Below are 22,438 nucleotides of genomic sequence, written 5' to 3'. Positions count from 1 at the left end.
GCAAGTATGGTGACTTGTATTCCCACTACCATTTACATCTGTCCTGCCATTGAGTTCATCAAAGAAGGATCGAGTCATTTTAGGTTTACTATTGCCAGTCTTCACGGCTTAGTGTTTCTTCCTGGGGGAAGCACTAATCTCAAAGCCTAGAGTAGCATGTCAACAAACTTTCCCAGGGAAGTCAAACCAATGGGGACAGTGATCCTGAATCTGTTCCCTCTCCAGATTTGCTCTTCTGCCCTTCCTTTGTCTTCCTCTTTTCTACATTAACATTTCTCTGGGATTATTGATGACAAGAGATTGACAGCGGTATATTAGTCAAGATAGTAAAATAATGTAGGCATTATGTCAGCATGGGGAATATCGTTAGACTTTACAAAGGTGAGTTCCTGAGTAATGGGGGCAGTTATTGGAGGGCGTTTGTGGGGTCCGGGGGGGGTTGTTTTGCTATGTTATGTTTCATTTTTGTTAATGTGAGCTGCTGGAGTGTATTTGTAAATTAATGGTGATGTTCTAGTGGAGAGGGAAGGGTTATCGGAAGGAGCAAAGTCCAGAGTAGATGGGTTCCAGAGCACAATTGGAGGAATTGACCTCTGCTAGGCATGAGCCCACTTCTTCTATAAGGAGACATAGGCAGAGGAAGTGGATATAGGTTTATGGATAAGCTGGTAATGAGACATTAGGTATTAAGTATCCTCTGTGTGTGAATAACACACAAGCCCTGCCCTCTAGGGCCTAACAGTATTTAAGCAAAAACATGAACAGATAATCAGAATACATAGACGTGGAGTAAGAAAGATAGGCATAGTGTATTATGGGAATTACTGGGAAACATGCCCAGTATAGAGGTGATTTCAGGGAAGGTTGCCTGGTGGAGGAGGTCTTACAGAATGGGAAATTTTATGGAATGAAGAGGAATTCACCAGATTAGTGGTAAGCGAAGAGAATTCAAGTAGAAAACAGCATAAGCAATGATATGGGGGTATGAAAAAGCACCTTTGGTGCAGGGAAACAAGCAGCGAGTTACTGACAGAGCAGAAAGTATAAGCTAAAGAATGGCAAGTAGTGAAACCAAGAAGTTACACAGGGGCCTGACCATGGAGAGCTCTGTTGTGTAGAAGAACTTGAGCTTTATCCCATGGGCACTGAGGGGCTCTTGCATTTTAGACAAGGATATAAAACAGATTGAATTTTAAGTAATCCCTCTGTTGGCTTTGAGGAGGATGGATTTCAGGGAGACAAGATTAGAGGTAGACCATTTTGAAGACATTGTACTAATCTAGGCAAGAGATGACAGAGCCCAAATTAGGGCAGTAGTGGCGATGACAGCGGTGGTGATGAAGAAGTAGCAGTAGTAGTAAGCACAGTTTTAAAATGCTTTACAGGTATTATCTCATTTTCTCATAATAATCTTATCAGATAGGTACTATTACTGTTGCCATTTTACAAAGAAATTGAGATTAAAAAGAGGTCAACTGTGGGGTGCCTGGATGGCTCAGTGAGTTAAGCATCTGACTCTTTATCTCAGCCCAAGTCATGATCTCAGGGTTGTGAGTTCAGGCCCCTCATTGGGCTCCACGCTGGGCATGGAGCCTACTTAAAAAAAAGAAAAAAGATCAGCTAACTTGCCTAAGATCATGCAGCTAATAAGTGGTAGAGACTGAATTTGAGCCCAGATCTGTCTGACTCCAGAATTCTGACTCCAGAGCCCAAGCTCTTAATAACGCCATTGTATAGCTTCCTGATAGAGAGATGACAGAGAGTGGGAGACAGACCGGAGACACGCTTAGAAGGCAGCCTCGATGGGGCCTGGTGATAGATTGAAGGTGGAACATGAGGGAGAAGGAGGAGGCGAAGATGCCTTTCTAATTTCCAGGTTGTGTAGTAGGTGGTGGTATAGCCCCAGCTGAAAGAGACATTACAAGACGTTACAAGAGGAAGACCTAGTTTAAGAGGGAAAGAAAATTTCGTTTTTTGTATTATTACATGTGAAATGGAATATATTTGTGGAGATGGTCTTTGGGCAGTTGGATATGCTCAGAGGAGGGGTCCAGGCTCAGATAGAGATTCAGGAGTCATCCACGTATGTGTAGGAATTGAAACCGTGAGAGTGGTGAGGCTGCCTGTGGAGAACTTTGCAGTCAGAGGGCAGTGGGGCAAGGATGGAACCCTGAGGAACCCAACTTTTAGGAGGCAGGCTGAAGAAGAGACCACAGAGGAAACTAGGAAAGAAGTTAAAGGAAGAGAGCACAGGACAGGGTCCGAGCAAGGTTGGAGAGCGTTTTAAGAAGGAGGGTCACATCCTCCTCCTTGGAGCAGAGAGGGGTCTGGCAGGAAAAGAACTGTAAAATGAGCCATATAGACTTAGTGACCCAGATGTCATTGTGAAGTCAGAAAAGGATAAAGTACTCCTCAAAAAGTTTAAATGAGAAAAGGGAGACCGCAATTGGTAGGCACTCGAGGAGGATGTAGAGTCAGAGGTGGGGCTGTGAGGATGGGACAGACTGAAGTGTGTTAACAGGCTGAAGGCCTCAGATGTCAGCAGAGAAGGGCAGAATGAGTGGTAACTATCAGGAGATGGTTCTGGGCGAGAAAGAAATGGAATGGGGCTCAGGCACAGAAACAGCACAGAAAGGACACCTCATTCCAGAAGCTGGAAGGAAGGAAGTGAAGTTTTTCTTCGGAGGTTGGAAGGTAGGAAGCCGAGGAGGATCACATCTAATGGCTTCACTCGTTCTTGCAATAAACTAGGATACCGGGTGGTTGGTTATCTGAGAGTGAGCAGTGTGATGGTTGAGTTAGTGCGGTTGGATTGAAGAGAGAGCTTACCCAAGGACAAACCAAAGGTGGCTAAAGAAGCTACTCACCTTCTGATCACAGTTTATGTCATTGCCTCCAGAAAGCTTGACGGAGGACCCCTGTCACATGTTCCTAGAGCTACCTGTCCTGCCCTTATCAGAGCATTTCTCACTCTTCATTGTATTTGTTAAATTGTCTGCCTTAGCTCCTAGACTCTGGAGACAGGGAAGGTATCTGTTTTTCTCACCATCATGTCCCCAACACTTAGCACAGTCTCTGACATAGTAGGTGCTTGATAAGTATGTCTTGAATGAATGGCGTCACAGCTAGCAGGGAGGGGAGCAGAGACTGGATCTCTAGTTTCTCTGACTGCAGATCTCAGGCTCTTCACCATAAGAGGAGAGTGCGAGGATATTAGAGGTGGTTGCAGAACAGTTTGGGTGATCTAGCATGGGCCCAGATTAATTGGAATGGAACAGCCCACGGGGTAAGCAGAGAAAATCAAAAGCAAGTATAGGTGACAGCAGGACTGGAAAAAAAGCTGGAAGAATGAAAAATTGTGACCAAAAAGTGGGATATTCAAGGTAGGAGTAGAGCTTTTAAGAGATAGGATTCTGGATGTGGCTCGGAGGAAAAGGATGAGCCAGCTTCTAACATGTTCACTGAACGAGGAGTGACCGGGAGGTGGCTGCATAACCGTGACTGGTGGGATGTAGGTGGGTGCTTCTCGGAGGGGCAGGAGGGCACATGAATCTGGAAGCAGCAGCACCCAGCTCCCCCACCCCTGGGTGTGATGGGGGAGGAATGTGGGTGAATGAGCCGTCTCTACATGTGAGCTGTCCTTGGCAGGAGAGCTGAGTTCTAGCGAAGGGTAGAAGGTAGACAAAACATCTCGTAAAAATGTTGAGGGTGTAGGAGCATTGTTAACAAAGAAGTAAGGTTTCCAGAAAAGCCAAGCAGAAAAGTCTGTCTCCTTTCTCCATTTCCACAAATTGGGCAGGGACTTTGGGGACTGCAGGGAATGGTTTTAATGTTGGCTGCTTAAGAAACTACAAGCACTTGAAGAGGCTGGGTACCAGAAACTGTGGTGCTAGTGATTACTTAGAGATGGTTTCTTAAGGATCACCCTAGGTCAAGAATGAATTCTTCTCACTAGGCTGATGGCTGAAAGGTATGGGGTTCCTTTTTGGGGTAACGGAAATGATCTATAATTATAGTGGTGATGGTTGCATAACCTTGTGAATATACTAAAAACGACTGAATTGTACACTTTAACATGGTAAATGTAATGTTATGTGAATTATGTCTCGATAACAGAACGTTTTAAGCTAACTCATCTCTATCTTTCTGTGTGTCCCAGGTAGTGCAGCTCGACGTGAGAGGCAACATGGTGAAACTTAACGATGGCTCTCAGATAACCTATGAAAAGTGCTTGATTGCAACAGGTGAGTATTTCTTGCGACAGATTTCTTCCCTGGTACAGCTCATTCGAGTTTTAGTGTAGAGGGCATTACTTAATCTTGAGAAAACCAAAGCCCAGTCTCTCTGAAGTGCAAAGCCCAGCTAACTACAGGCATCCGGTCAGCAGCCCTTCTAGATTATCCTTGATGCTCCTTTGGGTAAGGGCACGGGTGGGTATCGAAGAGGATGGCCTTTTTTTTTCTCTCCCCGTTTAGCCCTTTCCCTCTCCTCTCTGCCCTACGCCCTGAGTGATACAGCATCACAGCTTCATTGCCAGTTCCAATCAGAAATCGAGAGGAAACTGAAGCAGCCGGTTAAACAAACATAGCATGCTTTCTGGCGATGCCCTTAGAAGGGGGTGGGGAAGCAAAAACCCCGAGGTCTTGTGGCCATCTCTGGGGAGGGCGGGCCCTTTGTAGAGAGACTCACAAATGGCTTCTCAAAGGAAATTGACAGAAGCCCGCTGGGAGGCCAGGTGAAGGGAAACAAAGCCTCTGGGCCCTGTGGAAGCTGAGGTGGCAGCTGCAGAACCACACTCGCCGCAGCACCACCTTTTTGGGGGTCGTTTGGGCTAGCTCCCCACTTGTTGCGCTAAAGGCTTTTCCCCTCCTATTTCCAGGGGGCACTCCAAGAAGTCTGTCTGCCATTGATAGGGCTGGAGCAGAGGTGAAGAGTAGAACAACGCTTTTCAGAAAGGTAATTGTCTGTTTTAGTGCTTTCATTGTTTTGGTGTTTGAAGAGGTAGCATAATCATGTGGTCCCCAAGTAACCACCCAGGAACTGGGAGATGGGAGCTCTATTTATGGCTCTTCTACAGACTTGTTTTCTGGCCTTGAGCAAGTCACTTCCTCTCTCTGCACCTCAGATACCCCACTCGAGGGTTTTCAGCTCCTAGGCGAAAAACACATCTAGTGTTTTTTATTACTTGCTATAGTTCCTTCCGATTGCCCTTCCATAGTTGTTTTCTTCCTGATGCATTTGAGTCATTGGAACTCCTTATAGCCTCTTGGCATTTTGCATTGCAAATGCTACTGTGGAGATTTTGAGGAGAAAACTCGAGAACCTAAGTGAAAAGGGAAGCGGGGGCTTTGCTTCGTAACTCTGTGCCTTACTCGTGACACCTGCTGAAATTTTCCAGCCACTCTTGCGGGTATTTGAAAAGATTGGCATCATCCTTTAAATTCTTGATCAAATAAGGTTTATCAACCTTTGCCACCATTGACATTTTGGGCTGGATGATTGTTTGTTGTGAGGAGCTGCCCTGTGCATATAGGATATTTAGCAGCATTCCTGGCCTCTACCTGATAGCTGCAAGGAGCACTTTCTCACCTCCAGTTGTGGCAACCAAAAATGTCTCCAGAAACTGCCAAATGTCCCCTGAGGGGGAGGGGGCGAGACTGCCCCCAGTTGAGAACCACTGATGCTAGAAAGAATGTTGCAATGGAGAGAGAAATTCACATCAGTAACAGAGGCTATAATTGAGCCACTTCATCCAAGGAGAAGATTTTATATGCAAATTACATGTCAAAGGTTTAGCAGAAAATATTTCTTGGTATTATCCTATGCCCCTTTGGGAAATCAGTGTACTAAACTGGTGTGATCCTGCAGATTGGAGACTTTAGAACCTTGGAAAAGATTTCCCGAGAAGTCAAGTCAATTACGATAATCGGTGGGGGCTTCCTTGGGAGTGAACTGGCCTGCGCTCTTGGCAGAAAGGGTGAGTACTGGGCAGTGACCTTGATTTTTCTTTCTCTGGTTTTATATCCCATGCTTTTTTGGGCTCTCACAAATTCAAGGGATGCATTTGCCAAGATCAGTAGAAAGAGTTTGATTAAGATTTATGTGGTAAGGGGTGCCTGACTGCCTTAGTCGGTAGAGCATGCTTAACTCTTGATCTCAGGGATGTGAGTTCAGGCCCCACATTGGGGGTAGAGTTTACTTTTAAAAAAAAAGATTTATATGGTGAAAAACTAAGTACTGAGCTTAGTTCTCATGAGGAATCCCTTAGTGACCAAAAAGCTGTCATCTGAGCAACTGAGCAGAAATGCTTTCTTTCCCTTTCTCTAGCTTCGAAGCCAGGACTCCTCAGAAATAAACTATTAAGGGGATGCCTGGCTGGCTCAGTTGGTAGAGCATGTGACTCTTGATCTCAGGGTTGTGAGTTTGAGGTCCACACTGGGTATAGAGATTGCTTAAAAATAAAACCTTTAGGGGCATCTGGGTGGCTCAGTTTGTTAAGCATCTGATAAATCATTTTTTTTATTTCATTTATTTGAGAGAGAGAGCACATGCATGCACACAGACAGAGGAGAGGGAGAAGCAGATTCCCCGCTGAGCAAAGGGTCTGACACGGGGCTCGAACCCAGGACCCTGGCATCATGACCCAAGCCAAAGGCAGACACTTCACCAACTGAGCCACGCAGGCACCCCTGATAAATTTTTTTTAAATCTTCCAAAAAATAAATAAAATATCAAGGAAAGTGAGTTATTAAGATGATAAGGGCAATGTAGACTACAGAGTTGTATGTATATTTGAACTGCCATTCCCTGTAAAAATTAGACTTTCTTCAGACACACGGTGGTTCCCAGTTCAGCAGATCTGTGTGTTCCAGTTTGAATGTTTCCCGGCATCTGTTTTCCTTAATGTTAGCTTTGGGCTGTGTGAAATTAGGGCATCTTCTCAGGAGGGTGCTTCTTGTTCAGAGGCCACAAGGCACACGTGTGAGCCTGAGCGGATGCCTGGGTGTAGTGCACTTAGTCATGGTGCATAGTTGGGTCAAGGGACGGCACTTCTGATGCCTGCTGTGTTTGCCTTGTCTGTGCCCTCATAACCCAGTGCCCCACAGGCTCCTAGGCTCTGGCCTAGGTCGCAGCGTTGCCCTGTGTGTCACGAATGGCTGTCTGCTGCTCCTTTATTTCTTTTCCTGTCTTCCCAGGATTGGCTTTTGCCTCCTGCTCTACCTACTCTGTTTCTTCTTTCCAGCTCGAGCTTTGGGCACAGAAGTGATTCAACTCTTCCCTGAAAAAGGAAATATGGGAAAGATCCTTCCTGAATACCTCAGCAACTGGACCATGGAAAAAGTCAGACGAGGTAGAGAGACTTTCCATATGCTGCCGCTTTTTTCTTTGAATTAGGCCTAATGCAAAGTTGGCTGCTTTGGGAACCCCTTTGACATATGCCCTGTCACCTGGCAGATGAAATATTTCCACCATTCTCCACTCAGCCAAGTGCCTGTAGGTGTTCTCAATCTGATGCACCAAATTCCTGGAAGTACTGAAAATGAACTGTGGGTGTGGGTTCTTGCAGTTCCCCAAGGCTGCCTGCGTGCTGATGATTACTGGTTTTATGACGGGGGGTGCCTTTAGTCATCTTCCCTTCTTGTCATGAAAGTGGCACGCTCACAGGCTCTGCCTCAGGTCTTGTTTGCCTTCACAGAGGGGGTTAAGGTGCTTCCCAATGCTATTGTGCAATCAGTTGGAGTCAGCGGTGGCAAGTTACTCATCAAGTTGAAAGACGGCCGGAAGGTAAGGAGGGGAAGATGGGCTGCCAGACCTTCCAGCTCGCCCCCCCTTTCCTCATTCTTACTCCTTCATTTGATCACAGTGGCTAGTTTTCATGACAGCCACCATTAACACGGTCATAATTTTCTTAATGAACTGTTTCCTCCATTAAAATAAAAACAATGAGAGCCAGAGTAGACATGTGAACCACTTACCCCCTCCTGTCTGTATCACAGATTTTTGAGACCTTACAAGGGTGGCAGATTTCTGTTCCGGCGATGTGGGGTATACTTGTATTTGGAGGAAGTTTACAAGGTAGACCTTTAAATCTGTTTACCAGAGTTATGTAAGTTAATCAGTGATTTTTTTTTTAAAGCTCCAGTTCTTAGTAAAATAATGTGCAGTTGCTATGCCCATAGACATGCATGGAAACTGGTAATTGGCTGAATTATTTCTTTTTTTTCCTCAGGTAGAAACTGACCACATAGTGGCAGCTGTGGGCCTGGAGCCCAACGTTGAGTTGGCCAAGACGGGTGGACTAGAGATAGACTCTGATTTTGGTGGTTTCCGGGTAAATGCAGAGCTCCAGGCACGCTCCAACATCTGGGTGGTAAGTGTGCTACAGCACAAGCAGGCATGGTTCCTTGTCCCCAGCCCATGAGCAATCCTGCCTGCAGTGTGCGAAAGCTCGTCAGCACCTTGCCTATAGAGTCAGAATGTTTGGAAGCCGAGGGTGAAGAAGACACTTAACTATTTGATTTACAAGATCAGGTATGGCCTCATGCACAAGCTAGTGGAAAGGAAATGAACAGTGTACGTGCCTACAGAAATAGAGTTCTTCCCGTTCTACGGTTGGCAGCTGCCATTGGCATTCCCCTAATGGGTATGTGCCCAGCTTTCAGATGGATCTGCTGTTCCCTTTGCCCAAAAGTGAGCCCAGGGAATGGAGGATGAGGCACTTTTATAACATTCTCTAGAAGGGAAAATTACTGTGTTTTCCTTATTCTTGAGCACTATTTTTAGCTGTTTTAAAAAATTATTATGACATAAACAAGACTATAGTATGTAGGAACCATGAGGTAATTTCCCCATTGTTAGATCATTACAAGTGTATTGTGTTTGATTATGGACTCTGCAACTAAGGACATAGAAACTTCGTAGGGTGTTTTTCCCTTAAAGCTTTTTTTTTTTTAAAGATAAAGTGTACTGGATTTTTTAAAAGATTTATTTATTTATTTTAGAGCATGAGCAGGGGGAGGGGCAGAGGGAGAGGGAGAGAGTCCGTCCCAAGCAGAATCCCTGCTGCTGAGTGCAGAGGTGTACCTAAAGTGTACTGGATTTTTAAAAACTTGTTATAAAAGCAGTATGTTGAGGCACCTGGGTGGCTCAGCCAGCTGGGCGTCCAACTCTTGATTATGGCTCCAGGTCATGATCTCAGGGTTGTGAGATCAAGCCCCACATGGGGCTTCATGCTCAGTGGGGAGTCTCCTTGGGATTCTCTCTCTCCCTCTGCCCCTCCCCACCTCTCTAAAATAAATAAATCTTTAAAAAAAACAATATGCATTCGATATGGAAGACAGAGAAGAATGAGAAAGGGGGAAGAAAAAAAAAGAAAGGGGGAAATCACCTACAAAAATCACCGATATTTTGGTGTATTTCCTTCCCTTCGTTTTCTTCTGCATAGGTTTTTTTCCCTTTGTTGTAGATGGTCATGGTGAGTGTACTACAATAAACATTTGTGTTCTTTTTTTTTAACTTCCATTCTAATGTATTTTTCACGTTAAAGATTCTATAATAGTCCACCAAGTGGATTTCATAGTTTATTTCACCATTGTTCACATGTTGGATTTTTAGCTTGCCTTAGGGGAGTCTGAGTAGCCACAAAGGGTTAGAGCACTCACGTGCCACATCCTTAGTGAAGCTGGCCTTGTTCACATCCAGCTGGAGGCTTGCTCTCTGCTTGAAACACTGAGCTCACTTAATCTGTACCTGTCACATGGCACGCTGCTGGTTTGCATTGCACTATAGGGAGGAACAATGCTACATTTTCCTCAACTAGGTTATATGCTCTTTGTGGGCAAAGTGGGGGTCAGGTTTGTCTCAGCCACCCAGACAGTATAATGCTTTGTACAGAAATAAGTTTTCCATAAATATTTGGTGAATGAACGAATAGATACTGAATGACCAAAAGAAAATCTTACCTTGGAAAAGATTTCTAGGTGAGAGGCGGTCTCACACCTAAAAACTGGTTTCCATGCATAGGAAAGAATATTCTACAAATCATGGTTATTAAATATTCGGTCTCTGCTAAGGACAGAATGAGAGAAGAAATAGGTGTGAGCTGCACCATAGAAGATTTAGGTTCGCTTTGTGGAAGCATAGCATAGTTTTCTGTTTTGGGGGTTAGCATAGAGTAGTTTTTTAAAAATGGAATCTCAACTTTTTTTGGTACGTGTAGGTGCGATTCTGGCCTGTAAATGGAAAACACTAGTTAACAGCACGAGGGTATTTTTGAGCCTTCAAACTGTATGTTCTGTCTTTGTTTGTTTGTTTGTTTATCATGTGCTCATGTAATGTGTTTGTTTCCAAAGGCAGGAGATGCTGCATGCTTCTATGATATAAAGTTGGGTAGGAGGCGCGTAGAGCACCATGATCACGCTGTTGTGAGTGGAAGATTGGCTGGAGAAAATATGACTGGAGCTGCTAAGCCATACTGGCATCAGTCAATGTTCTGGTAATAGTTTTGTACCTTGCAGGCTCAAATGTTTAGAACACAGAGTTAATGGAACCAGAGTTAAAGTTTGGTTTCTATGTGGGCCAGTTAGCTTCAGAGTGGGGAGGGAAATTCCATCTTGTTTCCATGCATTCTGTACCCAAGCAGCATTCTGGTAAAAGGCCCCACCTTGCATAAGTTAGACTAGGTGAATGAGTGGAGATGGCATCAGCACTTCTGGTGAAATAGCTCAGAATTTGAGGTACAGTAGGTGGTACAAACGTGTACTCTTAGCTATAGACGGCAGTCTATTTTCATTTGTTCTTTGGTGGTAACCCTAACGAGCCCAACGTACTGACAGAAAGGCAGCCCAGGGGCACCTGGCTGGCTCAGTCAGTGGAACATGCAACTCTTGATCTCAGGATCATGAGTTTTAGCCCCATGTTGGGTGTAGAGATTACTTTAAGAAAAAAAGGCAGCCCACTCATATGTAACCCTTAAGATTAGCAGTTCAAAGTCAGGCATCTATAGGCAGTTCTCTGGATAGCAAAAAGTTAGCAAGGGACATTCCTGAGTACTGGGGTTGGCCTTATTTGGCACACTCTCCTCTTGTTGCTTTGAAAGATGGGAGACATGCAAAATTTCCAAGGTTTCAGAAGCCTCTAAACAGTTGCTGTTGGGAAAATTCTCAGCCGGTGAGAATACATTTTTGGACAATCACACGGTTTTGTGAGTGGGCAGCAGAAACATAACAGATGGGTTTCGGGGTCAACACCTGTAAGATAGTGTGGTTACGAATAAAAGAGGCCATAGCTATATAATTATCAGTTAGGTCTCAGGACCAGGACCCAAGAAGTCATTGTAGACCATTCCCTGAAGACACCAGTCCAGTGAGCTTCCGTGGTTAAGAAATGACAACACAGGAATAAGAAGCAGAGCAGAAAGAATTTAGTCCATGATATTCAAATAGCATCATAAGAGGGCAGATGGTAGCTATGCTTGTGGTGAGGACAGCACAACGTGTAAACTCATCAAATCACTAAGTTGTACACCTGAAATGAGTGTAACATGATGTGTCATCTATCCTCAAATTTTACTTACTTACTTGATTAATTAAACGGTGGCAAAAGGTAGAGCACCAGAAACAAAACTATGAGTAGTAGCCTCACATGATTACAAAACCATCATGTGTCTGTGCCGCAAATACTCTTTGAAGTTCCTGCCATATTAAAAACAGTGTAATGGTATTAGGAAAAGTTTCCTAGAAAAACAATTAAAATAAAATGAGCAAGTAAATGGGGGTATTCCAGCCTTGAAAAATGAAGGCTCAGAGGAAATACTGTCCATTAATGAAGCTGTAAGAGATCTCAGATTCTGAATTCTGTAAATATGGAGTATCCTTTAAAGCATCAGAAAGGCAGTTTTAGGTTGAGCTAAAGGAAGGTAGTGAGTAGTAAAGTTGAAGAACCCATCACTCCCCAAGGGATAAAAGCATGGATAAATTTCAGAAGGTGTAGATCGTTGTATGGATATATGATATGTATAATGGCTTCTTAAGGAAAATAAAAGTTGCTTTGAGATAATAATGCTTTCTCATGATTGTCCCCAGTTGCCCTGGCAAGAAGACTGATCAGTTTGGCATTTCCCTTGTTGCACATACCAGGTTCTTTGGTTGGCATGAACTAAAGTGTGGTGTCTTAAAAAAAAATAAAAAATATGCCACCGTGTCATTCTTTGCAGTCCCTTGACAGAACACCCTCTTCTCTCTCCTTCCTTAGGAGTGATTTGGGCCCCGATGTTGGCTATGAAGCTATTGGTCTTGTGGACAGTAGTTTGCCCACAGTCGGTGTGTTTGCAAAAGCAACTGCACAAGACAACCCAAAATCTGCCACAGAGCAGTCAGGTAAGGAAGCCCAACTACTTCTCTTGGAGGAGTGTTGAGAAGCAGTGGTCCAAATTCTCCTGAACAAGGGGTTTCTATATTGGCCAGAGGGAACTGTCAGTGAAAGCCTTTCTTCATGTTGTGCTTTAAAATAAACCCAACCCGAAGTCCTCACTCTTCAGTGATCTGAGAGCTGGCAAAATGTGGTATCCTGGTCAGAGTGTAGACTCAGATGTTGTGGGTGTTCGTCCTAGCCTCTGGGCAGTGGCTGGCTCGTGACTCTGGTTGAGTTTGCCTGTAGGGACTGGAAAGTCCTGCGCGCTGAAGAAAACCTGAACTTTTAAGATTTTTATTTTTTATTATCATTATTATTATTAGCCTCCTACTAATCCCAAGAACCTTAGTGTAGGACCTGCTATCCTCCACGGACCCTGGGCGGTGAAGAACTGGGCCGAGTAATTCTTGAGCTGCCTGTAATTCCATTTGTCACATCTTACTGCCAGGTTTTCTTTAGACGGGAGGCACCTCTCACAGAATGAACTTCTCTCCCACACATGGCTCTTTCATTAACTCTTAGACCTGTTCTCTCTCCCTTCCGTGACCCTAGCTGAAGTTATTTAACCTCCGTGTCCTCTTGTCAGAGGCGTTTCAAGAACAGGTTGCTCTTTAAGAAGGAGAGAACAAGACATCATATGGACATGTAGGTCCTTTTCCCGTGTAATCCAAGTGGATGACATACACCCGCTCCTTCATCTGGCCCCCTCCAGAGAAGTGGATCCAGGAGAGGGACCTGGGGATTTAGAAACTCCAGAGCACTACTCTGTACCCTGGGCAGTATTGTTCGGAGCCTGACCGTTCTCAGAGGACAGCATCCCCCCTCCCCAGGAGGAAACCCCTCCACTATGGTTTTTCCATATGGAAGTGCCCTTTCCTGCTTTGGCCAGAGGGCCTGTCTAGCAGCACGGTCCAAGGGACCTTTCTGCTCCCATGGCAGTGTTCTATTTCTGCTCTGTCCGCTACATTAGTCCCTAGCGGCATGTGGCTGTTTAGCACTTGAAATGTGGATAGTGCAAATGAGAAACTGAATTTTACATTTGACTTAGTTTTGGTTAAAATAGATTAAATTTTCATTAACTTTTAACAAATTTTTAATTAGAATAGCTGTTTGTGGCTAGTGGCTACTGTACTGGACCATGCAGCTCTCGAACGTTTCTCAGAGGACAAGAGCAAATCTGCAGTTTAAAGAAATCCAGATAACCAGGAAATAATCCATAGCATACATTTAAAATGAACTGGTAAGGGAGGGAAATTCTGGGTCAGACTGACGCAGTGCCCCAGAGCCAGCAAGGAAGAGCTTTTGTCGGCTTTGCCAATGGAGAGGAGCTGGAGAAGGCCAGTGTTTGCTAAGGGGGTAAAAAAATAAATCCTCCAGGAGCAGCTTGAAGCAGGTGTCAAAAGATACTTGCCTTCTAGAATTTCCTAACTCTGTTTTGTTTTGATTTTGTTTTTTCTGGGGGTTGGCCACAGGTACTGGTATCCGCTCAGAGAGTGAGACAGAGTCTGAGGCCTCAGAAATTGCCGTTCCTCCCAGCAATCCTGCAGTCCCCCAGGCCCCTGCCCAAGGGGAGGACTACGGCAAAGGTGTCATCTTCTACCTCAGGGACAAGGTGGTCGTGGGGATTGTGCTGTGGAACATCTTCAACCGAATGCCAATAGCAAGGAAGGTGGGTACCTGTCAGAGCTCCTCAAGGAAGAGGGGACGTGTGGACCATAAAACGTGCCCGGGACGCCATCGGGTGCCATGCTCTGTGCTGTCCACCTGGGTCAAACTGTGCCTGAGCAGAACAGAGGTATAGTCTTGGCTCGGGAGCATTCCTTTTTCACTTAGGATTTGGCTGGGTGGCTGGGGAGTTGGCACATGCTCATTTGGGGTTAACAGAAGGCTGTTCCAATAGCTCCCTCCCAGGGCGATATGGGGACTGGCCCAGGCCGCCCCATTGTGCAGGCCAGTCTGGTGCACACGAAGCGAGTCAGTGACCCATTGTTACTCTCTCCCTCAGATCATTAAGGATGGTGAGCAACATGAAGATCTCAATGAAGTAGCCAAACTATTCAACATTCACGAAGACTGAAGCCCAGCAGTGGAACAGGCAAGCACTTTGCTGTCCCTGACAGCAGCTTGGATGAGTAAAGGAGCATTTTTTTATTCAGCAGACTTCCTCTGTGTGTATGAGTGTGAATGGTAAAGTCCTTTGTGAATATTTCAGCCATGTAGGCAGATTCTTAATGTTCACCACTAAATAAAACCTGATTCTTCTAAATTAAATTCTGTTCTCTTTGAAAGGGAACGGGTGGGCGAAGGGAGGAAAGTTGTGCATATCAGGAAGCAAGCACACTGGAGCTCCTACCCAAGTGCGTGATTTTTTTCAGCCTTATATTCCCTGCTCCACACTCTCAGCTGCTTTCAGCTCCCTGAATGTCTCTCTGGCCCCATCCACTGTTAAGTGAGCGAACACAGAAACACATGGAACAGACTCTGCTCTCCTCGGAACAATTCTTGTTGTCCTGCTCAGAACTGGCTTGGACCCACAAGGGGCCAGAAAGGTAACTTACTGCAAAGGAAACAAGGGTTCAGGGACCTGGTGCTTCATGGCTAAACCTGGAGACTGACTCCTTGAGGGATTGTGATCGCTCAACTCCCATCTCCACTTCTCCATGCACTGTCCCCCAAACTAGAAATCTGCTCTCCCCTCACCCCTTCACCTAAAATAGGCTTATAGACACACCTCACTTTACAGATGACTTCCTGAGAACAGAAATCAGAGTTTCATAAATCAACTCATTTTTTATATTTGAAATTAACTTTTAAAAATCAAATCTTGGGGGGGCGCCTGGGTGGCACAGCGGTTAAGCGTCTGCCTTTGGCTCAGGGCGTGATCCCGGCGTTATGGGATCAAGCCCCACATCAGGCTCCTCTGCTACGAGCCTGCTTCTTCCTCTCCCACTCCCCCTGCTTGTGTTCCCTCTCTCGCTGGCTGTCTCTATCTCTGTCAAATAAAATAAATAAATAATCTTGAAAAAAAAATCAAATCTTGGGGCGCAACTCTTGATCTCATGGTCATGAGTTCGAGCCCCGTGTTGGGTGTAGAGATTACTTAAAAATAAGAATTAGCTGCACTAGGACAGATTCTTACTATATGTATACAGGTTTAGTGAAATATGATCTGATGCATGGCACATCCAAATCCATATGTAGAAAACTCACCTAGCATCCAATGAAATAAGACTGATTCTGCAGTACTCATTGCTGCTTACAAAGATGGCGGTAGTTCTAAGACCCTGAAGCATTTCACAAATCATCTTTTAAAAGATGAAATTGTGATTTGTCTTTTTTTAGTGGTATGTGCAAGGTAGTCTAATTTTTTTGACAGTTGTTATCCTTGTATAGAGTGTCATTGTAATTCAGTTAAGTAAAATGAAATGATTTACTCATCTAGTCAGTGTTCGTTGAATGCCCACTGTGAGTCGGGGATGTCAGAATAGGAAGATGGAAGAAACGTGGCCACTTTAGGAAATCCTGGCATCGGTGAGGAAGGCATACATGTGAATGCAGGAGTATCATTCAGTGAGATGTGTCCATAGAAAGACACAAAGTACTGTGGACACGTCAAGAATGGAGCTCAGCCAGAGCAACCGTCCTCAGTCGACCACTGCTGCTAGATCACTTCCTAAAGCGTCGCTCAGTCCACGTCCTCCCAGCCACACCCCCAGCTGAAGAATGTACAGGATTCCTTGTCATCAACCATACCAGGTCCAAAGTCTTCCACAGAGCTCCTGACCTCAGGCCCCTCTGCCCCCATTCAGCCTCCTTTCCCACAACAGACACACGTGCACATGCACACATACACGTCTGGTTTAAATTAACACCTTTAAACTTTTGTTCGTGTTCTCCACATCTGGAATGTCATCCCTATTCCCTTTTACCTATCCCCTCCTGCTCACCTCTCAAGGCCCAAATGAAATTGCACCTTAGTAACGTGGTACCAGTTGGATTAGTGCCCGTGCATGATTTCATCTCTGAACTCCAATTGCACCTACTACCTTTGAACTTGATTGTTCATTAAGTCATTCTCTGCCTTATTAATGTTCACTCCCTGAATTGATAGTAAGCTGTCCCAGAACAGAGACTTTTTTCTCAGAATGAGGACAATGTGCCCCATCCCCCCAAACCCCAGCAGAAACCTGAACAAGTCCTCGGTCGCTTGGTTGGATGATGCTAGATAACAGGGCTTACTGCAAAAATGACCCTCTGCCTTGTAACCTCTGTTCTCTGTAATCCAGGTTATCAGACCCCCATCACTTCACCCACTGCTGAGACTTGCCACAGATACCCAGCATGCATTTGATCTGTCCAGGCCCCCAAGGATTGCAGGGACCTATTTCTAACCAGACAGACAAGGAGCAGTACCAGTTGAATTCTGGCCCTTGAGAGCTGGTCTGGGAGCAGCTGGGCCACAGCACAGTGCAATACAGGGCCAGCCACACCCTGCAAAGAAGGGTGGGGGCTCTGCCAAAACACTGGGTGTTGAGAGCCCACCCACTTGACTTCAATTTCACTTTTCTTTGCCATTATACAGATGATATCCGATGGCACCTCAGCACCACATCATGGTGGTACTAGCTTTTGCCTGGCCGCCTGTAAGGCACCCAGGAGATGTCCTCATACTTTAGCTGGAGAGATGGACCTGAGTGAAGGAAGCACATGTAACTGGAAAGGAGTCAGAGTAGGTGGATGAGGTCAACATACATGACTTTGTTGTCGTTGTTCTAATCAACAAGGCCCATTTGGGAGACAAGAGGCGTAAAGCAGAAAGGGATGGGGGTGGGGAGTCACAGTGACCTACTGCAGGCTGCTTCCTTGAAGGAAAATCAGCAGCTTCTCTAGAGACCCATTTATACAAAGGAACTCTCCCCTCCCTTCCACCACTACCCCTTCCCTTTCCCGCTCCTCTAAAGTTTGGCTGCTGCAATATCCCCTCTGTCCTTCCCTGACTCCACCTAAAGCAGGGCACCCTTGCTTCCCTGGAGATTGTTGGGAGTCAATCCCAGTGCCTTGCTCTCTGGGCAGAGGGGAAGTCTTGCTGGGCCCAGAGGTGAAGTAGAACTGCCTCTGGACTCTTTCCCGACTTATTAGGGAATTTCTGGCGGGCACAGACACATGTACACAAAACCACACACATAGACACACAGCCGGAGCCAGTGATGACGTTCCCTTGCCTGGCTGGTTCTACAGATGGGTGTGACCGGGTCAGAGTACAGGGAGGGTCGAAATATTTAGATACTGGACTGCCAAGCCCTGGTTGGAAAACAGGGATCATCTCAAAACAGATAGTTTGAGAAAGAGAAATGCAGCCCCTGACATCCGGAGGCTGACCTGGGACTGTCGGGGAGGCAGTGGTGTTGCTACAGAGGGCCTGGCACTCACTGTTAGGCCCGGGTATTCTGTTTAACGTAAACAGATTCACAAAATGTTAGCACCACACACGGCCACTCTGACCATGGTGGATGCAGACAAAAACAAGATCACTTCATAATCATGTGTGAATACAGACAAAAACATGAATGTTGCCCAAACCACAGAAATGACCAACACCCGCCCACCCCCATCCTGTCTAATGTGAGTGATTGCTGCTGCCTCACCAATTACAGCCTGAGCCTCACTCTCCTCTGCCCTCCTCTAGGACAAAATTTATCGAATAAGGCACCCAATCGTTGGATTATTCATGCTTCTTGACAGCATCCAATCCAAAGCAAAGTCCTGCTTCCTTTAGCCCTCCCCCAAATCACCCAGCCTGGCCCAAATCCTCTAATAAATCCTTTTTAGTACCCTTTTCCTGGCACACCCTGTCGTTCCCCATGTGCATTCCCCGTCAGGGCAGTGAGCAGTGAACCTAACTTGTCCAACCCCAGGAGTGTCCTGGTGGTCTTTGGCTGCTGGGTGTTGGCAATTTGGAGACAAAAAGCCAAAATATCTGCCAGAAGCCCACTACCAGGCAGAGACCCTCATGAATTTTGCCTCGTCTTGTACCTTTCCCAAGACGCCCCAGTGGAGCCTCCAAGGTCTGTGTGTCACTTGGGAAAAGCCCAGGAGTCACATCTGGTGTCTGTGGACAGAGGTGCCTGGCTTCCCAGGCAGGCTCCCACCTACTGCAGTGCCTTGGCACTTGGCACGTAACACAGAGATGCTTCTGGAGGAGCCCCAAACATGGGCATTGAACTTATAAATACACAGACTCCTACATGGAGTTATTGGTCAGCTAGCAAACATGTGCCGCACAGTTACTGCATGCCACAGTACGATAGGCCCCGGAGATAAGAGGATGAGTAATAAGTAAGAGGACTCCTGCCCTCATGGCCATATAACCTAGTGGTGGTCGCAGGCAGAGCAGCAGGAACCATCAGTGCAGCACCGGTGCTGGGACTACGCTGTGTGAGTTCAGATCGGAACTTTGCGATTCCTCACAGTGCTTTACTCTCCTGCTTCTATCTAGTCTAGGCTTTTCTTTCACTGACCAAAGCATTCCATCCTATAGCTGTATCCTGTCATCTCTATGAACAAAAATACGAATATGTTTACTATGCTTAAGTGAACATGTGTAAGATGCTTATTACAGAGGGTGGAGCTGATGTTCTTTGCTAAAGAGAATACACCTCTTTCTCTTCACTTTTCCTCAGCCCCTTCTTCCTTCCTTCCTTCCTCTCAGAATGTTTACAGTCTTCCCCGCTTGTTTTCCTCCTTCTTGTGGGTCTTCCTCAGGTTCCAGTAAGTGCTCTCTGCCCATGTTTTTTTTTTCTCCCAACAGTGGAGCGCAGTGGAAAGGACACTCCTGGATGTGAGTCTCAGCTCTGCTGTTCGAGCCTGGATGGCCCAGGGCAGCTACTTACCAAGGTCTCCGTAGCTTCATCTGTAAACTGAGGGGAACAGAGTAGATTATCCCTCCACCCTCAGTTCTAACCTCCTGCATATGGAAAAGTCTCTCAGGTGCTTGTTCACCTTGCCATGGGCTCAGTTGCCTTTCGTCTCTAAGGTCTAGAGCAGATGTTAATGGGACTCAAAGCTCTTGGCAAGTGTCTCCCCATATGGCCTCTGCTCTCCCCTTTGGCTCAACTAGATTTACAGGTTTGGTTTTTTGGGTTTGGTTTTTTAGTTTATGGCTTGTGATTCTTCTCTGACCCGGCAAGTTACAACCAGAACCCCTACAATCCCTAGAAGTTGCACTTTGCCTTATTTGCTCTCCATGGAGAGGTTGACAGCCTGAAAACTGGGATCCATGAAAGGTGGCATCCTTCAGCCCCTAAAAAATCTTGACTTCAAGCCCGGAATTTCCCCAGGAAAGCTTTATGGCAGGACTATTCTTAGCCATGATCCTACCACATACATCCCTACCCAACCATTTAATGGTTCCCAATCCCCAACAAACACACCCTGCAGAGCTGGTGGCTGGATAGCCACCATAACCCAGGGCAGCCATCAACTTAATGCCGACAGAAGAGCTCACAACACCGCCCCTCATGCCACATAAGCCCTGAGCCCCTAGACCAGCCTGTACACCCACTTCACTCTTGGTCCATGGCCATTTTCACATGGGTTATGGCCTTGGCAGAACACTGCCCTGAAGTGCAGTGACAAGCAAGCCAAGAAGCTTGCAAGTTTACCACCCAGCTCTTACCGTAGAGACAGCTAGAAACTGTATACAGGGAGGGAAAGAAAATCCAGTAACATGATTTGCTGGGTGGACAACTACCCCTCCAGAGGGGAAGGGGAGCTTTAGGTGTTTCAAAGGAGACCAGCAGAGCCCCTCCAGCTTGAAGCCTACCTGACCAGGCCTTGAGGACCTCAGCCACCTTGTTAAGACTAATATCCCAAGCAACTGGTGTGGGATTCTGGTCTTCCACTCCAGCGGGAGCCCTCAAACTAATGGCACAGTGAGAGTGGGGGGAGAAGGGGAGTGCTGCAAACAAGGTATCCTTGGTCTCAAAGTCACTGCCACCTCAACCTGGACTGGCCAATACCAAGTCCTAGGAGGAAGGGCCACAGTGACCTTTCAGGTGATCAGCTTGACTTAATGCAGGGGTGGAGGGCAGCTCAAGGCTCAGAGCACTCTACACTTGTCCCTTTGGTGGCACAAGCCCTTGTGCAGCCATTCATTCCAACAGGAGGTTCCAAAGAGACCTCAGCTATCAAGGAACTCCCGGCCCAGAGGAGGGAAGGAGGTCCCCAGACGCCCTGCTCTCAGCAGGCGTGCACTGTGTGAGGTGGATAATTGCCAAAGAATACCTTGGTGGGAATTTTGCCAGAGGTTGCAAACATGCAGCTCCCCCAGGGCACTCCCTGTGCGCCCCAAAAGAGCGCGGAGTGGCCGGGCTGGGACAGAAGCACGGAGGTCTCGGTGGGGACACTCGCCCGCCACTTCTCTCCCAGCTGCCCCACTGAGTCCTCCCCGGGAGTCCTCCCGGAGCCTCCCCTGCTCGCCAGACGGGACGGGCGGAAGGGGGGGCGGGAGCAGGAAAGAAGGGATTGAGGGGGAAGTTTCAAGGGGTGTGCCGGGGAGGGGGGAGGATTCTCATGAGTCAGCGGAGCGGGCCCAGTGTGACTTCATTGCTTCCCGAGAAGAGGCGCCCAGGGCAGGCGGCCGCTCAGAGTGCAGCAGCAGGAGTGGAAGGTCGGAGCCCCCAGCCGCCTTCGCCGGGCAGGGCGTGGGACAGAGCTCAGGGCTGGCCAGGTCGCTCGGGGCTGGGGAGGCGAGGGGAGCCCGGGTGCGGGCCAGGAAAGCTCCAGGCAGAGGAGCGGACCTCTCCTCTCCTCCTCCACCCTCGCAGTCGCCAGTTCCCGCCTCGGCCCGAGACGCTGCGCAGCGCGCGTTCCACCTGCAGGTGGCGCCGCAGAGACACCTTGGGCGCACTGCTGGGGGTCGGGGGTGGAGCTCAGCCCCAGCGGGGATCCGGGGCTTGGAAGGCGCGCGAGCCCAGAACCTGGCGGAGGCTAGGGAAAGGCGGGAGGGGCCGCCAGAACCTCCACAGCCCCTCGGGCCCCGCGCTCCCACCCAAGTGGCGGGAGAGTCCGGAGATCCGACCTGCTGCGTTAGCGCCGCGGCATGGGGCTGCCTCCTGCGTGCTTCTTAATAGTCCCTTAGGCCACCTCCCGAGTCCCGCAGAGCTTGGGGCGACTCACCTTCAGCAAAGGGATTGTTGCTGAGGGGCCGTCTTTCCTCTCCGGGGATGGCGCTCTTGACCCGCGGGCAGTAGAATGGAAACTTTGAGTCGCGTCTCGGGCGTTGGGGGTGGGTTTCCCTGAACAGCCACTCTCTAGCCTGGCTCCCCTGAGACCCAGAATGCATCTCCTGAACAGGGGTAGACTGGGGCTGGGGCTGGGGTGCAGTCTGGAACCTGGGCTCAGCCTAGGTGAGGGGCAGGGGTTCAGCTTTGGGCTGGATGTAGGCCGATGGTTAGGGATTCCGCGCGTCTCAGTCCAGTTTTTGGCAGCTATAGAAGGAAAAAAAAAAAGAAAAGCTAAGAGGCCCATTTGGGGCTCAAACTTGCAACCTTGTTCTCAGTAGATAGGGCTTTGTGTTCTACCTCCTTGCAGGCCCTGAGCTCTAGAAGTCATGATGCTGCTGACCTTCCCGTGTTGGTTGATGGTTATGTGGTGGCTCTTTAGTTAACATATTGAGAGTATCAAGGCACAAAAATAACCTGTGGCCAGACACCTTTAAGCTGAAAAAAAAAAAAAAAAGAGTTGTTTGGGGCTCCAGCCTCATCCTTTCCAGAGGCTCCAGTGGCTATTCCCATGATACAACTTCACATAGAAATCTATGGGTAGAGTGTGTCTCCCATTTCTGTGCCAAGCCATCAAAGCTATGCCCTGTGCCAGGGTACCGCTTCTCCTCTGTCAGTCAGTCCAGCTCCCCTGCTTTCAGGATGTCCAAAGCCATCTGAGAAAGTTATCCTTAGGATTTTCCATAAAGAAGAGGAAAGGGGTAAAAAAAAAAAAAAAACAAACCAAAGCATCCTAAACGTTTCAC

General features: G+C 47.2%; 2 protein-coding genes across 3 annotated transcripts in view; one reads left to right on the top strand and one right to left on the bottom strand.

Annotated features, from left to right (window-relative positions):
* Positions 1–14,682, top strand: part of AIFM1 (apoptosis inducing factor mitochondria associated 1) — a 31,142-nt gene extending 16,460 nt beyond the window's left edge. For both annotated transcript variants that reach the window (XM_019799014.2, XM_002918582.4), the window contains exons 7-16: positions 4,160–4,244; positions 4,880–4,956; positions 5,869–5,977; positions 7,244–7,351; positions 7,697–7,785; positions 8,231–8,371; positions 10,353–10,495; positions 12,253–12,377; positions 13,884–14,080; positions 14,417–14,682. In XM_019799014.2, coding sequence (XP_019654573.1) covers positions 4,160–4,244; positions 4,880–4,956; positions 5,869–5,977; positions 7,244–7,351; positions 7,697–7,785; positions 8,231–8,371; positions 10,353–10,495; positions 12,253–12,377; positions 13,884–14,080; positions 14,417–14,488 — 1,146 coding nt within the window. In that variant the 3' untranslated portion in view covers positions 14,489–14,682. The remainder of the gene's footprint in view (positions 1–4,159; positions 4,245–4,879; positions 4,957–5,868; positions 5,978–7,243; positions 7,352–7,696; positions 7,786–8,230; positions 8,372–10,352; positions 10,496–12,252; positions 12,378–13,883; positions 14,081–14,416) is intronic.
* Positions 1–22,098, bottom strand: part of RAB33A (RAB33A, member RAS oncogene family) — a 52,760-nt gene extending 30,662 nt beyond the window's left edge. Inside the window, exons 1-2 of the mRNA XM_034649858.1 lie at positions 21,993–22,098; positions 21,589–21,899 (exon numbers count right to left, since the gene is read on the bottom strand). Of these exons, the coding sequence (XP_034505749.1) occupies positions 21,589–21,899; positions 21,993–22,023 (342 nt within the window). The 5' untranslated portion in view covers positions 22,024–22,098. The remainder of the gene's footprint in view (positions 1–21,588; positions 21,900–21,992) is intronic.
* Between the last annotated feature and the right edge of the window lie 340 nt (positions 22,099–22,438).

Source organism: Ailuropoda melanoleuca, chromosome X (genome assembly GCF_002007445.2).
Source record: "Ailuropoda melanoleuca isolate Jingjing chromosome X, ASM200744v2, whole genome shotgun sequence".
Classification (NCBI taxonomy): Eukaryota; Metazoa; Chordata; class Mammalia; order Carnivora; family Ursidae; genus Ailuropoda; species Ailuropoda melanoleuca.
This window is presented reverse-complemented; position numbering and strand designations above follow the sequence as displayed.